Source organism: Elephas maximus, chromosome 25 (assembly GCF_024166365.1).
Source record: "Elephas maximus indicus isolate mEleMax1 chromosome 25, mEleMax1 primary haplotype, whole genome shotgun sequence".
Classification (NCBI taxonomy): Eukaryota; Metazoa; Chordata; class Mammalia; order Proboscidea; family Elephantidae; genus Elephas; species Elephas maximus.
The window spans coordinates 42,408,076-42,422,362 of NC_064843.1; the positions used below are offsets into that span (position 1 = coordinate 42,408,076).

A 14,287-nucleotide genomic window follows, 5' to 3' on the forward strand; every position below is an offset into this window, starting at 1 on the left:
GGTGGCTGGTTCCTGCGCCCCTGCACCCCTCCCCACCCTCCCCGTCTCCCTCGCTCCCGGCCCCGTTGCTCTCCCTCCCTCCCTTCCCTTCCCCCCGGGCGGGCGCCCTCCCTCGCCTCGGCCAGCTGTGCCCGGCGTCTGTTGGCGTCCCCGCGCCCGGCCTTCCAACCAGCCTCCTGCGACCCTGCCGCGATGGAGCTGCCCCAGCCGGAGCCCGCGCCGAGCTCGGGTCTCAGCCCGACCGGCGTGCGTGGTGGCGCGGAGCGTCCGGACCACCTCCCGGGCCTCCGGCTGGGAGCTCGCGGCTTCTTGGGGTCCCCGGAGCGCGCGGCCGCTTCCTCGCCGGTCACCACCCTCACACAGACCATGCACGACCTCGCCGGGCTTGGCAGGTAGGACGGCCCAGGAGGCTGGGCATGGGGTAGGAGGCCCAGGTTGGGATGTGGTCCCAGGACTCCTTGGGAGGCCGGCCTGGAAGCTGAATCTAAAAGGTGGGGTGCAGAGGCCGGGGCGGTGCAGCTCACACACTCCGGGCGACCTGCTCTCCGCCCCACCTCCTCCTTCTCCCGCATTGTGCCCGCACCACGCTATCTCCCTAATCTCTGTCCAGGCGGGGAATCCCAAACCTGGTGAGGGAATTTGGGGTGGCAGAGCAGTCCGGTCCTCCCATCTCCTTGGTCTTGTTCCCCACCCCCACCCCGTCCCAATTCTGCTGGGGGATCCGGGGTGAGGGGATTAAAGGCCGATCTTGCTCCTTAAGCAAACCTGCATGGTTCGGGCTGGGTTGCCCTAGCGGCAGTAGAGACGCAGGTTTTGGCCTTTTCTCCAGAAAGGCACGTGGATGGGTGGGGGCCTGGAGAGTTTAGGGAAAGCCTAGGGCTTCAGCTCCTCTGCTGCCTACCCATTCCCCAGGCTGGCTCCTCCCCCTCATCCTTCTTGCCCTGGCCCTAGGCTTTCCTCCCCCTGCACCCAGGAGGACCCTTCCTAAAGCAAGACAAGAAATGTAGGGCCACTGTAGGATGAGCCTACCTTGGTCTAGGAAAAAAGTACATTGCCCTTGATAAGCCCACCTCCTTGGTGTGGTGCCCTACTGAGTCCTTCCCCCAAGGAATCTGCTGCCTTCCTGGGACAGTACAGAAGCTGATGGGCCCTTCAGAGCGGGGTGGTGGGCTGGAACACGGGCTGTCAGCCCCTGAGCCCCACATTTACCTTTTTCCTTCTCTGGGCCCGTGCTGCTTTCCCAGCGAGACCCCAAAGAATCAGGTAGGGACCCTGCTCTTCCACAGCGGCAGCCGGCTGCCGTGCCCATCCCTGTCCCGACGACGGGCATCTGAGTCCTCCCTGTCATCTGAGTCTTCTGAAGCTTCTGATGCAGGTAAGGCCCAGGGGTGCCTAGGGAGGTCCTCTAGTGCTCCAAGAGTTTGAGGGGGCTGTCTGAATCTCCCAACCTCCCTGATGGTCAGATTAACATCTTTCCCACCACCTGGTGGGCTCTGGAGCTTCCCCTCTTGTCCACTCATCTGAGAGGAAGACACACCTCTGGTGGAGGTCACCACACCCAGCCCAGACAGGCCGACTGGAGGGTGGGGCCCTAAGGGGAGATCTCAAACCAGGCACCAAGGGTCCTGAACCACAGCCCCCTGGGAGGCATTCAGGGCTGAAAGCTGGTCTTTGTATAGCCTTCTCTTACCTTAACCAAAAAAAAAAAAAGAAAGAAACCCGTTGCCATCCAGTTGATTTCCGACTCATGGCAACCCTATAGGACAGAGCAGAATTGCCCCATAGAGTTTCCAAAGAGCTCCTGGTGGATTCAAACTACTGACCTTTTGGTTAGCAGCCCTAGCACTTAACCACTACACCAGCAGGGTTTCCCCTCTGACCTTAAGCTGTAGCTTTTTCCTTTAAAGGAATAATTTGCTTCTAGAGCAAATGATTTTAAATCTGTTCAAGAAAAACGCTTAGCAAGGGTTGCAGTTTAACAACGCATAGAGAGATTTTCATAATAAACAGGCCCAGGGGCCCTGTGCAATTTGGAGGACAATATGTCAGCCTTTGAGGTCCATGGATGGTTTTTGTTTCATTTTTTAATGTGTCAAGATCTTAAATAGAAACAGATTTTCTTTCCCCCCTTCTTTGAATAGGGTTGGGACACAGTAGAGAAAGTCCGGGAAATTTCACTACCTTCCTACCAAAGTGTTCTGTCCCCCCAGGTCTCTGCATGGACTCCCCCAGCCCCATGGACCCCCAGGTGGCAGAACAGACGTGAGTAGAGAATGGAGACCCCACACCAAGGAGTCAGCGCTTGCCTTGGGAATCCCAGTTCTAGCATAAACTCACTGGGGGTATCTGGAGAAGTGACAAACTCTGCAGGACCCACATATGGGGGAACTCAGGGGCCATCTCAGGTTCCAGGATTCTGCCCCCATCTCAGAGAAGGGTCTGCGCTCATGGGAGCCAGCTGGGAGTGGGCTCAGGGCCAGGGGTGGTGGGGACAGTGACTCCAGCCAGCCCTTATCATGTAGGAGCGTGGGCCCAATGCATGGCCCATCTTTCTTTATGCCTGTACAGATTATTTCTGTGAAATACCACAGTTTTAGAATGGGGCCCAACTAACTCCATTTTGTTAACTTGCTGTAAGCCTAACAAAACACACTTGCCTACAGGCTGGTTTGGCCCTTGACCGTCAGCAATATCTGGCTTCAGTGACTCTTGGCCCTCTGGCCAACCCCTGGACCAGGGCCCTGTGAGACGGAGTGGGGCTGTCCCCTGGACAGACCCTTCCCCCTTGGTGGTGGGGCATGGATAGTGTCTTCCAAAGTACAGCTGTTCTGTCCAGCTGTTAGGGCTCAATCAGGGGGAACAGCTGCCAGCCATTAGTGGGGACAGCTGGGCGTCCCCAGCTGGGCTGGGGAACTATAGGTTTGAGTTTAGGGCAATGGCTGTCTTTCCTTCATTGCCTTTATCAGCCTGGGCTGGGCTGCAGGGTTGGTTCACAAACAGGAAACAGAGAGTTGGGTGGGGGTGCGGGTAAGGGTGGAGGCTGCAGGTTAGGTTTTGGTGGAAGCACAGTCAAAGCTGGACCTGCTTTACCCACAAGACCCAGGTGCTGACTGGAAACCAAACAAATGGAAGGGAAGATCTCTGATGCCAGGGCTGCTGGGCATAGCCTCCACCTAGGGGCCATCCTTCTGACACTTTAGCCCTGAGTCTCCCTCCCTCCCCCACCTCTGCACCTGCTTTGACGGTTACACAAAGTTCCTCAGAAAGAGTCTGGGGTGTGTGTGTGTGTGTGTGTGTGTGCGCACGTGCATAGATGCACAAAAGCCCTGCGTGGCAGGTGGTCTCCTGTAACATAGCTGGGAGGCGGGGCCTTGGTACGGAAAGCTTATGCCCTAGCCTCAAAAGGAACATCTGTCGGAATTCCTCGGCCTCTTCTAAGGCAGGAGGAGGGGGTGGGACAGAGGCTTGGGTCCTGGAAAATTCCATAGGAGGGAGGAAAGGATGTGACCCAGTGCATTTGTCACTAGGGGGCCTGGCGTGGCAGATTGGGACTGATCCAGGGGAACATTAAACCAGGCCTCTGTCCTGGGGTGAGGGGGCAGGCCAAGGGGATAGAAGCCCAGCCTTGCTGGCATCCAGGCCCTGGAGACTCCCGCATTGTCGCGTGCCGGGCCTGTCATCTGCAGGATGGATGGATGCTTTTCCTGGCGGCCATATGGCCCCACTGAGGCGATTTGCATACAGGTGGAAGGCCTGTGGGCAAGCTGGCGAGACTGTTGCCTTGGTGACGCCTCAGTGACCCTGCGACCAGCCCCAGCTGTCTCTACCACAGCCGTTCTCTGCACCCTCTTCCATTTAGAGCGGCTTTAAAGTCCTAGGCTGCCTCTCATCTCCCCTCCCCAGTGTCTGGCTCTGATAAAAGTGGGCATTCTTCCTACTCCTCATTTCCACTGGCCCTTACCCTCATTCTTGCCCCCAGGCCTTTGGTCTGGGACCTGAGGCTGGGGGAAGGAGGCGGGCTACAGGAAAATGGGCTGCATGGGGTCCCCCTCTCTCCCCTAGGTTTGAACAGGCCATCCAGGCGGCTAGCCGAGTCATTCGGAAGTGAGTGTTCCAGGGCCTTCCTCACTCAGTGTTGGGTGGCATGGGGAGGGTCCTGGTGTATACAGCTCTGTGGCGGGGGACATGCCGGGTGCTCTGAGTCCCTGCCCCCTACTCTCCCAGCCCTGACCTGCCCCCATTTCGGTCTGCAGTGAGCAGTTCTCCATCAGACGTATCCAGTCCATGCCGGTGAGTGCTCTCTGAGGCCAGGCATGGGGAAGGGTGGGAGAGAAGGCTGCACGGGAGGATTTGGGGCCCTGAGGAATCTGGCCTGTGTCTGTGGGTCTGACCACCACATCTTTGCTAATTTGGGCCCAGGATAATGACGAAGTCCCCTCCCCCAGCTCACCTCCCAGAAGGTGGACTTACTTCAGGTGGCCGGGTGTCCCTGGCCTGGCTGTGGGAGATGGGGTCCAGAGGCAGAGGGACACACTGAGGATTCTCTGGCACCAGAGAACCCAGCCTCAGTACCTGCCCTCCCTGCTGTCTAGGTGAGGCTTCTGGGCCACAGCCCTGTGCTCCGGAACATCACCAACACCCAAGCGCCGGACAGCTGGAGGCGGAGCAAGGCAGGCAGCAGAGCTGCCAGTAGCTCCGTGGAAGACAAGGAGAACGTGCGTTTCTGGCAGGCCGGGAAGGGAGAACTCCGGGAAGGGGAGAGCACCGCGGTAGCTCTGTGGCATTTGATGACTGTCCCCCCACCCCCCCCATCTTGCCCACAGGATGGATTTGTCTTCAAGATGCCATGGAAGCTGGCATTTCCCAGCCACACCCAGGCTATGGCCGAGTGGGCCAGCCGCAGAGAAGCCTTTGCCCAGAGGCCAAACTCAGCCCCCGACCTGATGGTACATCGGGAGGGCTGACCCCTTGCAGCCCATGGGAGGGGAGGGTGACCCTGAGTCCCAGGCAGTTGAATTTGGGGCAGTTGGGAAACTTCCTGGGAAGGCTGGGGATGGGCGCTGTAGTCCTGAGCGGGCTGGGTCTGTTTCATCTCCGGACAGTGCATCAGCCCTGAGCGGAAGATGGAAGTGGGAGAGCTGAACCCCCTGCCCCGACGCCGCTCCTCCCTGACCCCCATGGAGGGGGCTGCTGAGGAAGATGATGGATTTGTGGACATCCTGGAGAGTGACCTAAAGGTAAACAGGCCCCTCTCCGGGTCCCTGGGATCTTCCAAAAGAGGAGAGTGGTCCTCCCACAGTAAGACTATGACTGCAACCCAATGTCAGAAGAAGAATTTGAGGTAACTGAGTTGCAGCCTGATCTCCGGCCAGTCAGAGAAGAGTAGGTGACTGGTGCTGGAGTGGAGGGAGGTTGGGCAGGGTGGAGGGAAAGCCTGACCCCTCACATGGCCGTCTAATGCTCTGTGCAAGCCCCAGCAGCAAGTGGTTCCCCAAGGCTTAACAGCTGTGGGGGCTGCCCTGTGTGGAGGTGCTAGCAGGGGCAGGCAGGCTGCACAGGAGGACTCAGAGGCCTGAGGGTCTGGCCTGTGCCTGTGGATCCGACCACCACATCTTTGCTGATTTGGCCCCAGGATGATGATGAGGTCCCCCCAGGCATGGAGAACCTCATCAGCGCCCCACTGGTCAAGACCTCAGAAAAGGAAGGGGAGCAGGTAGGCCTCTAGGGTGGCCCCCTCAGATTTTAGAGGGGTGGGATGGGGGGACACTGGGCACTCTGACTCCTGCCCTGCTGCCCCCAGGACCTCATCATGTACAGCAAGTGCCAGCGGCTCTTCCGCTCTCCGTCCATGCCCTGCAGGGCCATCCGGCCCGTCCTCAAGAGGCTGGAGCGGCCCCAAGACAAGGACATGCCCATACAGAACAAGCGGAGGAGGAGCGTAACCCTGCCTGAGGAGCAGCAGGAGCCCGAAGAACCTGTGAGGGCCTTCCTCCCGATGGCTGTGGGGGCCTGTGCTGGGGCAGGGCTGTTGCTGCCCACCTCCGGGGTGCACCTGGGCTGCCACCTTCAAGCTCCACCCTGCTGAGCCCTTTCTGGGCAGGTTTCCCACAGAGGATGGGGCACAGGTAGCGGCCTGGGGAGAGGGCACCGGCCTCACCCCTGACTCGGGCCCCCTTCTGCCTTGCCTCCCAGAAGGCCCGAGTCCTCCGCTCCAAGTCCCTGTGTCATGATGAGATCAAGAACATCTTGGACAGTGACCACCGTGAGCTGATCGGGGACTACTCCAAGGTACCAGTGGGCAGGCCCCTCAGAGGCTCCACCCTTCCGGACTGCGGACCCCCAGCTCAGGGAACCCAGAGGTCCCTTTTCATTGTCCTTTGTATCTTTTCATCCTTTGCTGTCCCGTAACCTCCTACCTCTGGCTCTGCTTAGTCTCTTTAGTCGATTTCAGATCTGACCAGCCTGGACTGGGTCTCAAACTTGGAAGACATTTCCAAAGGAATGTCTAGTTTGGAACCTGGGAGGAGTGCCTTATCCTCAAGCTTGGCGCCTTTTCTACTCCCCTTCATTCCCCGTTGGAGAGTTGTTCCCTGGGTATCAGACCCAAGAGGCACCTCTCGGTTGCTATGGGAACCAGAGCTGAATTTGAAGGCCAAAGTAGGTGTGGCCTCTGGGCTTCAGGAATGAAACTCCACCCTTTCCAGGCTGCTAGTCTTACCAATTTCACTCTTTTTCCTCTCTCTCTCATTCTCATCCCTTCCCTTCAGGCCTTTCTCTTACAGACTGTGGATGGGAAACACCAAGACCTCAAGTACATCTCACCAGAAACGGTAAGCAAGGTCTGCCAGCTGGCACCTGTCACAGTCAGGGGTGTATTGCGGACTGCCGTTTGGCTGCTAACCCTCCCTGAGGGCCACATGTGCTAGGTCAGCAATAGAGTAGGGGCCACCCTCTGGCTTCCAGCCTGACCTGCTCAGACCTACCTCTGTGGCCTCTTACAGATGGTGGCCCTGCTGACGGGCAAGTTTAGCAACATTGTGGAGAGGTTTGTGATTGTGGACTGCAGATACCCCTATGAGTATGAAGGCGGCCATATTAAGGTGAGAAGGGGTGAGGGGGAGAGGCCCTGCGGACCCATCACGGTCAAGTTCTTCCTCTGCAGAGAAGGTGAATAGTTGGAGGGTGGGTGCACCTTCTCACAGGGTAGGCTCCTACCCAGGGTCCCATGGTGATATGGTCACCCAAGAATGCAAAGGGAAGGGTTTTGCTCCAGGGCCCTGATTGTGGCCTGACGGTCAGCTCCTCTGCAGACAGCTGTAAACCTCCCCCTGGAACGGGACGCTGAGAACTTCCTGCTGCAGAGCCCCATCACAGCCTGTAGCCTGGACAAGAGAGTCATCCTCATCTTCCACTGTGAATTCTCCTCTGAGCGCGGGCCCCGCATGTGAGTCCCAACTATGCCCCACCAGCTACTGTCTGCCCCCTGACCTTCCCTGCCTCACCTTCTGGGTGCTGGAGCCCTTGGGATGGCCAAGAGCCCAGCCTCCACAGCCTGGGCCTTGTGCCTCATCTCTTGGCTTGAGATGACCTCTCTCCCCCACCCTCGTACCTCCTGATATACTGAGCCCGGCACCCTCCTCCCGTCTCCCTCTCGCGGTCCTTTCCCTCAGGCCTTACTTCTACTCTGTCCATTGCTGCCACCTCCACAGTATCTGGTTCCAAATCCCCAGCATTGTCCTCCTCAAAATCTCTGTCCCCAGTCTTCAGTAACACTGACCCTCCCCAGAGTTCAGTGCTGTCCACTGCTCCATTGAGACTGTTCTCCTCTCTTGTCTCAGTTCATTCTTAAATGCCCTTATCCCAGGTCTATTCCACCTGGGCCATCCATTTGCTAGTTGCTCTCTGGCCCAGGTCTCTCATGGGAGCTGGCAATCTGCACCCAGATGCTCCTTACAGACTTCTAGAGCCAAGGTCCTTATTGCTGCTGCCCTCCTTGTCCTCCTGGATCCCCAGCGTCTGCACATGGGACCATCTCTGTCCAGACACTGGGCCAGTCACTGGGCACTGATCTTGGGTTCTTCTTCCTCCCTCCTTTCCTCTCCCCACACCTCATCATCACCAAGTCTTGTCCAGGAGGCCTCCTGAGTGTATCTCTTAGATTTTGTCTACTTCTCTCCATCCCTGCTGCCTCCTCTCCAGTCCAGGCCACACCTACCTCATACCACCTTCCAAGAACAGAGAGCCCTCTTGAGCCCTCCCCACCCCGTTTTGTATCCAAGAGCCAGACTGGTCTTGTAAAAATGTTCTTTGGGCTGACATTCTAGTGCTCAGGAGCCTTCTGGGGCTCCTCAGGGCCATCAAAGGAGTGGGCACAGGGAGCAGTCCCCAGGTGTACCCCTCACCACATGCTCACCTCTGACCCTCCCTCCCCCATGCTGGTCCAGGTGCCGATTCATCCGGGAACGAGACCGTGCTGCTAACGACTATCCCAGTCTCTACTATCCTGAGATGTATATCCTCAAAGGCGGCTACAAGGAGTTCTTCCCACAGCACCCGGTACTGTAGCTGGGGGTGGCCTCAGTTGTCTTGGTGGGAGGGCTAAATTGCAGGGAAAGGGCTTAGGCAGTCTGCCGCCCTGAAAGAAGGGGGGCTGGGTCGCCCTGGTGTGTCCTATTCCTGGTGTTGGCTGACCCCTACCATCCTGCCCTAGACTTTCTGTGAGCCCCAGGACTACCGGCCCATGAACCATGAGGCCTTCAAGGATGAGCTGAAGACCTTCCGCCTTAAGACACGCAGCTGGGCTGGGGAGCGGAGCCGGCGGGAGCTCTGTAGCCGGTTGCAGGACCAGTGAGGAGCTGCATAGGGCCTGCCTGCCTACTTTGCCTCTGGTGGCCTGGGAGGCTAAGGGCCTCCTGGAGGCCCCAGGTGCCATCCAGGGGAAGGACTCTGAGGGCGTGGTGTCTGCCTGCCCCCAGCCCTGTCCCCTTGTCTGAGTCCAGTTATCTTCCATGTCCTGGTGCTCCCCACCCACACCCGAGCCCCTGTAGAAGAGCCCAGCCTGCTGGGTTAAGTTGGGCTAAGGCTAGCTCAAAGGAAGTATTTTGTGTCCCACAGGAGCCTTTTTGCTTGTTTTCTTCCTACTTTGAATTAACCCTTTGTCTTCCTGTGTCCAGAAAAGCCCCCTTCTTTCTAGGGGCTTTGTTTGCATGTCGGCTGAGGCTAGGGGAAAGCCACGGCCCCCCACCTCCCACAATGGGCCAGAGCCAAACTCTCCGCCCTCCCCTGGGAGTCAGCACTCCAGCCCCTGCACTTACGGGCCTCCCCTCCTCAGGAATCATGGGCTGTTTCTGCTGTTACCCTCTTTTTTTCTCCTTCATCGACTCGACGGCAGTGGGTCGGTCCCTCCGTACACACACCTACAGCATAAACTTCTTACTGTCTCCTGTTTCAGTGTTATCTGCATGTTTGATTTGTTTGTCTGGTTTTTTTTGTTTGTTTGTTTTTGGACTGTCTCAGGCTGAGGTTTAGGCTCCCCCTAGCCGGCTGGGGTTAGAGACACAAATATTAACGAGCCACTTAGTTCCCCCTCTGTTGCCTCTGAAAGGGATGTTAATATCCTAGGGGGACTTCCCGGGGTGAGGGCTAAGTCCCCGGGGTGAGGGCTAAGTCCCCGGGGTGAGGGCTAAGGCCTGAATCCTGAGCCAGCTGAAAGCCCAGCCCCCACTGCTGTGAACCCAGGGCCTGGCTGGTTAGAATTTGCTGCTGTTTTCTTGTCGTGGATGGATGGATGGATGAGTGGATGGAGGGGTGGATGGACAATACCTTGCACACATGTGCACACCAACAAGCTGGGCAGAAGCACTTAGGTGAGCGTGACAGCCTGTGGCAGGAGGATGTGTGTCTGTGTGGACAAAAATCTTTGAACTTAAGGTTTGGAAGTATTCAAGAGAAAATGTCACGGAAGCAGCTAAAACCAAGGACGGATCAACCTCTGGATTCTGAATCTCAAGATGTGGGAAGGGCTGTGCTTAAAGGCCCTGAGACGAGTCATCAGTTAGGGCCTCGGTTCAATAAAGCACTGACCAAGTTGAGTCGCCAGTACTGTGTTCTGTGGGAGCAGGGAAGAGCAGCCGCACCCAGGTGCTCAGGTGGGGTGTCGACAAGACCACAGCAGACTCTGGTGGAGTGGAGGAGGTGGGGACAGGTCAGTGGAGGCTGGAACACATTCTGGGGAGGTAGTCTTATGGTCTCTTCCGCCCTCCCCTTGAAGTCTTCATCTCTTGGATGAGACTTTGGATTCAACCTCTCCCCACCTCCTCCCTATAACCTACTTACCGAAGTACCTCTGGGCTCACTCTTCCGATACTCTGCATGAAGAAGGCAAGTGTAACCCCATCACTCCTCAAGAGTTCTCAGTGTCTCTCCATTGCCCTCAGGATAAACTTAAGCCTCTTGGCATGGCATACAAGGAATCCATTTAAGATCTGGGCCCTCCCCAGCCTCATCCCCCACCTCTTAATCAAATCCTCCACACTTTGCTCTTCACATTTCCTTCTGGAATGTGCTGAACCATTCACAGAAGTACACTTTCCCCCCGTATCTTACTCCTTTAGGACTCAATTTCAAATGTTACCTAGCTGAAGCCTCCCTGCCCTGTCAGGGAAATGGCTTTCCTCAGTATCCCCAACATCCATCAGGGCCTACCATCTAGGAAGTGTTGAGTTCAGGACCAAGTGAGTGGGAAAGGGGCAACCTGAGAGAACTCTTCAGCAGGCACAAACTCAGGCATCTGAGGAAATCCCCTCCCCGCAATAACAGGGGCTGTCAGTAACTGTAAGGGGAATCCTTGCATACAAAGCAAACATGCAGGTATCCTGGCTACTTTTGCTCAAAGTTCATCTATAGTCCTGAAATAGGTGGTGCAATGGTTATTCGTCCCATTTTGCAGATGGGAAAATGGAGGCTATTTCCTACCAGAGCAGCAGAGGAGACTCCAGTTACCCCCGGCAGAGTCTAAAGTACTGTTGCCTTGTCTCCAGCTTGTCCTTCAAGTCTCTTATGCCCTAAGACTAGATCTTTACTCATATCCCAGAGCCCCCTGCAAGGTCACAAAGGGTAGGGAGGGGGGTGGAGCCACGGTGGGCTCTGATGGTCTGGGTGCTGGGTCCTGAAACCTTCAGAAGGCTCTCCCCCTGCCCCACTGAGCAGGCAACTAACACCTCCAAGACCAGCATTTACATGGATCAAGGGACTTGCCCCAGAAAAGGGAAAAGAGCTGGGCAGACCTTGAGAGGGAGGGAGTGGCCCAGGGCACTGTCACACTGAGACATCTGCTCCACCCTGTGTGCTCAGATGGTCTGAAAGCCCCTTCCTGCAGGTTTCTTGGAAGAGGGAGGCAGCAGGATGCTCTGAAAGGGCACTCATTGGCTGGGTCACACAGCAGACACAATCAAAGCAGGCAGGCGTTCCAGCCTACCCAGGCCTCCTCCAGCCCTCCACTTCCTGGCTTGGTCCCAGAGCGGCCAGCACAGGGACTGCCTCTTGCTTGTGCCGGGAATGTCCTCTTCCCAGTCACCCTTCTGTCTGGATCTGGCCACATGGAGAGGAGGGAGCAATGGGTGCAGAGTATCCACCGCCATGTCTGTGGTCATCAGGACCCACTGGCAGTCACAGCTGCAGCTATGGGGCACTTGGCCTGCTCTGGGCACTTTTCCCCTGTCTCCCAAGCCCCACAAAAGACCCGTTGCCGACCAGTCGATTTTGACTCATAGCGACCCTGTAGGCAGGGTAAAACTGCCCCATAGGGTTCCCGAGGAGCATCTGGTGGAGTGCGAAATACCGACCTTTTGATTAGCCGTAGCTCTTAACCACTAGGCCACCAGGGCTCCTCTCCCAAGCCCACCAGGTAGGTATGAAGCTCATTTGCAGGAGGGAGACTCCAGGCTTGGGGGAGCCTGGATACAAAACTTCTTCCCCAGTTAGAAGGTGCTGACAACTGACTTCTCCCCTGAGGGAGGCACAGGCCTGGGCCCCTGAAAAGTTCAGGGGGTGGGGATGGAGGTGCCCCAGCCTCCCTTCCCCCAACAAGAGAAGCTCTGCTTTCTTTCTGGATGGTCACAGGGGAAGCAGATCCCGCAGGGAGGCCGTTTAAAATCCTGGGCTGCCAGCCAGTTTTAAAGGTTGTTTTGCTTGAGCCAGGGCGGGTCAGAGTTCCAGCCGGGAGGAGCCTGAGGACAAGCCACGTGTCGCAGCCTCACATGGTTAAAGGGCTGGTGAGGCTGGGCCAGGCCCTGGGAGCTGCCCCTGTCAGGCCTGGCCCAGCCAACTAGGACCAGTGGGGCCTGCAGAGGGGAGTGAGAAGGGAAGTCTGAATTGCTCACAGGGTAACTTTTGCAATGGCAGTTTTTTAAAACAATGTTTTCTTTTTAAATTGAGGAAGAGCTGACATTCCATAAACGGCACACACACAGAAGCATTGAGCACGGACCTGAGGGACCACCACACAGCTCAGATACAGCATATTTCTAGCAGCCCAGGAGACGCCCCCATGCTCCTTCTCCTCCGTACCCCCCACTCCAGAAATTACCCCTCTTGCAACATCTAAGACTGTAGATTAGTTTTGCTGCTTTTAAACTTCGTATAAACTGAACCATACAGCTGGTACTCTTTTGTGGCTGGCTTTTTTCCCCTCAGTGTAATGATTTCGAGATTCATCCATGTTGTTACATACAGCAGTCCTTTGTTCTTTTCATTGCTGTGTAGTATTCCATTATGTGGCTATATTGCAAAATTGAATCATTTATTTGACTCTTTCGCTCTTCTATTCCTTTGTTTGTTTTTTAAATTTTTAAAATTAAGGTAGAATTTACCTGCAGTAAAAATTGCCCTTTTTAATGTATAGCTCTGTGAGTTTTGACAACTGTAACTGCAGCTACAATCAAGATACAAAACATACTCATTCTACTCTTTATGGATTATTTGGGACTATTACGGAATTATTTGGGACTAATATGAATTGTGTTGGGAATACACTCAGAAGTGGAATTGCTGTGTCCTGGGATGTATGTTCAAGTTTCTTTTTTTCCATAAAGTTCTATGAGGTTGTTATACCAATTTACCTTCCCATTGCCCCACATTCTCACCAAAACTGCTAAGTACATTTAAATTTCCCTCTCTTAACCAGAAAATGTGCTTGCTGCACATAGCAACTCAAACTCCCAGTGCCGTTGAGTTGATTCGAGCTCATAGCGACCCCATAGGGTTTCGGAGGATGTTAAATCTCTATGGGAGCAGACTGCCACATCTTCCTTCTGTGGAGCTGCTGGCGGTTTCGAACTGCCAACCTTTCGGTTAGCAGTCGATTGGTTTAACCACTGCTCCACCAGGGCTCCTTGCATGTAGCAAAGGGCTCAGTCAAGTGCTGAGGGCTGCACTGATGGGCCCATGTGGTGGCAGCAGGGGTCACAGCGTCACAATCCCAGCCTGTTTTCTGACTTTCCTATATTGAAAAATGAGGAAATATTAGTCAGTTCTTTTCAGGTCAGAGTCTAGAAAAAAACAAAAGCAACTCTTCAGAGTTAACTGCTTGTGTGTCACCAGCTTGCATCCTTCCACTGATACCAGCCCACAATCCTCTCGATAACTTATGGCTTCCATAAAGTCTTCAGCCAGAGAATTGGACACAAATGCCACTCCCCACATGCGATAAAACAACTGGTGGAGAAAGAAAAGATGTTTAGACAGAGAGGTCCATGGCCATGTGGAATCTGGAAACAATCAGGAGCAGGCAGCTGAGTAATGAGAAGTTGTTTTGCAGCCATGAAAATTATGCCTTAAGAGAATGTTCTATGACGTGAAATTATCTGCAATTATTGTTCAGAGAAGCCAGTTGGTTATGGGACAAAAGGTAGGGAGGGTTTCCCACCCTACCCACACAGGGGAAGTCTGTGCAGGTGCCAAGGAATTCAGCTCAGGCTGCCTCTGCCCCACCCAGCCCACACTGGCACATGCACCCCTGGAGGGGGTGGGGACCACGGCTGCCAGGCTCTGAGTCATCGAGGCCTGAGGCGCAGGAGGGAAGGGGCCTCACATGGCCAGGCCTCGTGAGGCCTCCTGGCTCTCAGCCCCAAAGGAAGTGAAGCGCGGCTGTTTGAAAGGACGAATCACATGTGGCCTCATCGTTCTGGGGCCCTGCCAAGACCTACTTCGATGGGGCCTGGGGCTCCCTGAGGGGAGTGCTGGGGGAAAGGGGGCCGCCTGGGCTGGGATTGGGAGTAGTGGAGGAGGT

General features: G+C 55.8%; 1 protein-coding gene across 4 annotated transcripts; it reads left to right on the plus strand.

The window, feature by feature from the left end:
* Positions 1-10,133, plus strand: CDC25B (cell division cycle 25B). 4 transcript variants are annotated; one of them, XM_049869560.1, is made up of 16 exons: positions 11-392; positions 1,287-1,375; positions 2,211-2,262; positions 4,063-4,104; positions 4,254-4,290; positions 4,593-4,715; positions 4,824-4,946; positions 5,103-5,237; positions 5,633-5,713; positions 5,801-5,977; positions 6,193-6,288; positions 6,768-6,830; positions 7,002-7,100; positions 7,311-7,444; positions 8,445-8,556; positions 8,711-10,122. In XM_049869560.1, the coding sequence occupies exons 1-16, from the start codon at positions 193-195 to the stop codon at positions 8,849-8,851; spliced, it is 1,704 nt and encodes a 567-aa protein (XP_049725517.1). In that variant the 5' UTR covers positions 11-192; the 3' UTR covers positions 8,852-10,122. The 4 variants fall into 4 exon arrangements, with proteins under 4 accessions (XP_049725514.1, XP_049725517.1, XP_049725516.1 ...); XM_049869559.1 differs by having other exon boundaries at positions 12-392; positions 1,245-1,375; positions 6,196-6,288; XM_049869558.1 differs by having other exon boundaries at positions 14-392; positions 1,245-1,375.
* The last annotated feature ends 4,154 nt before the right edge of the window (positions 10,134-14,287 follow it).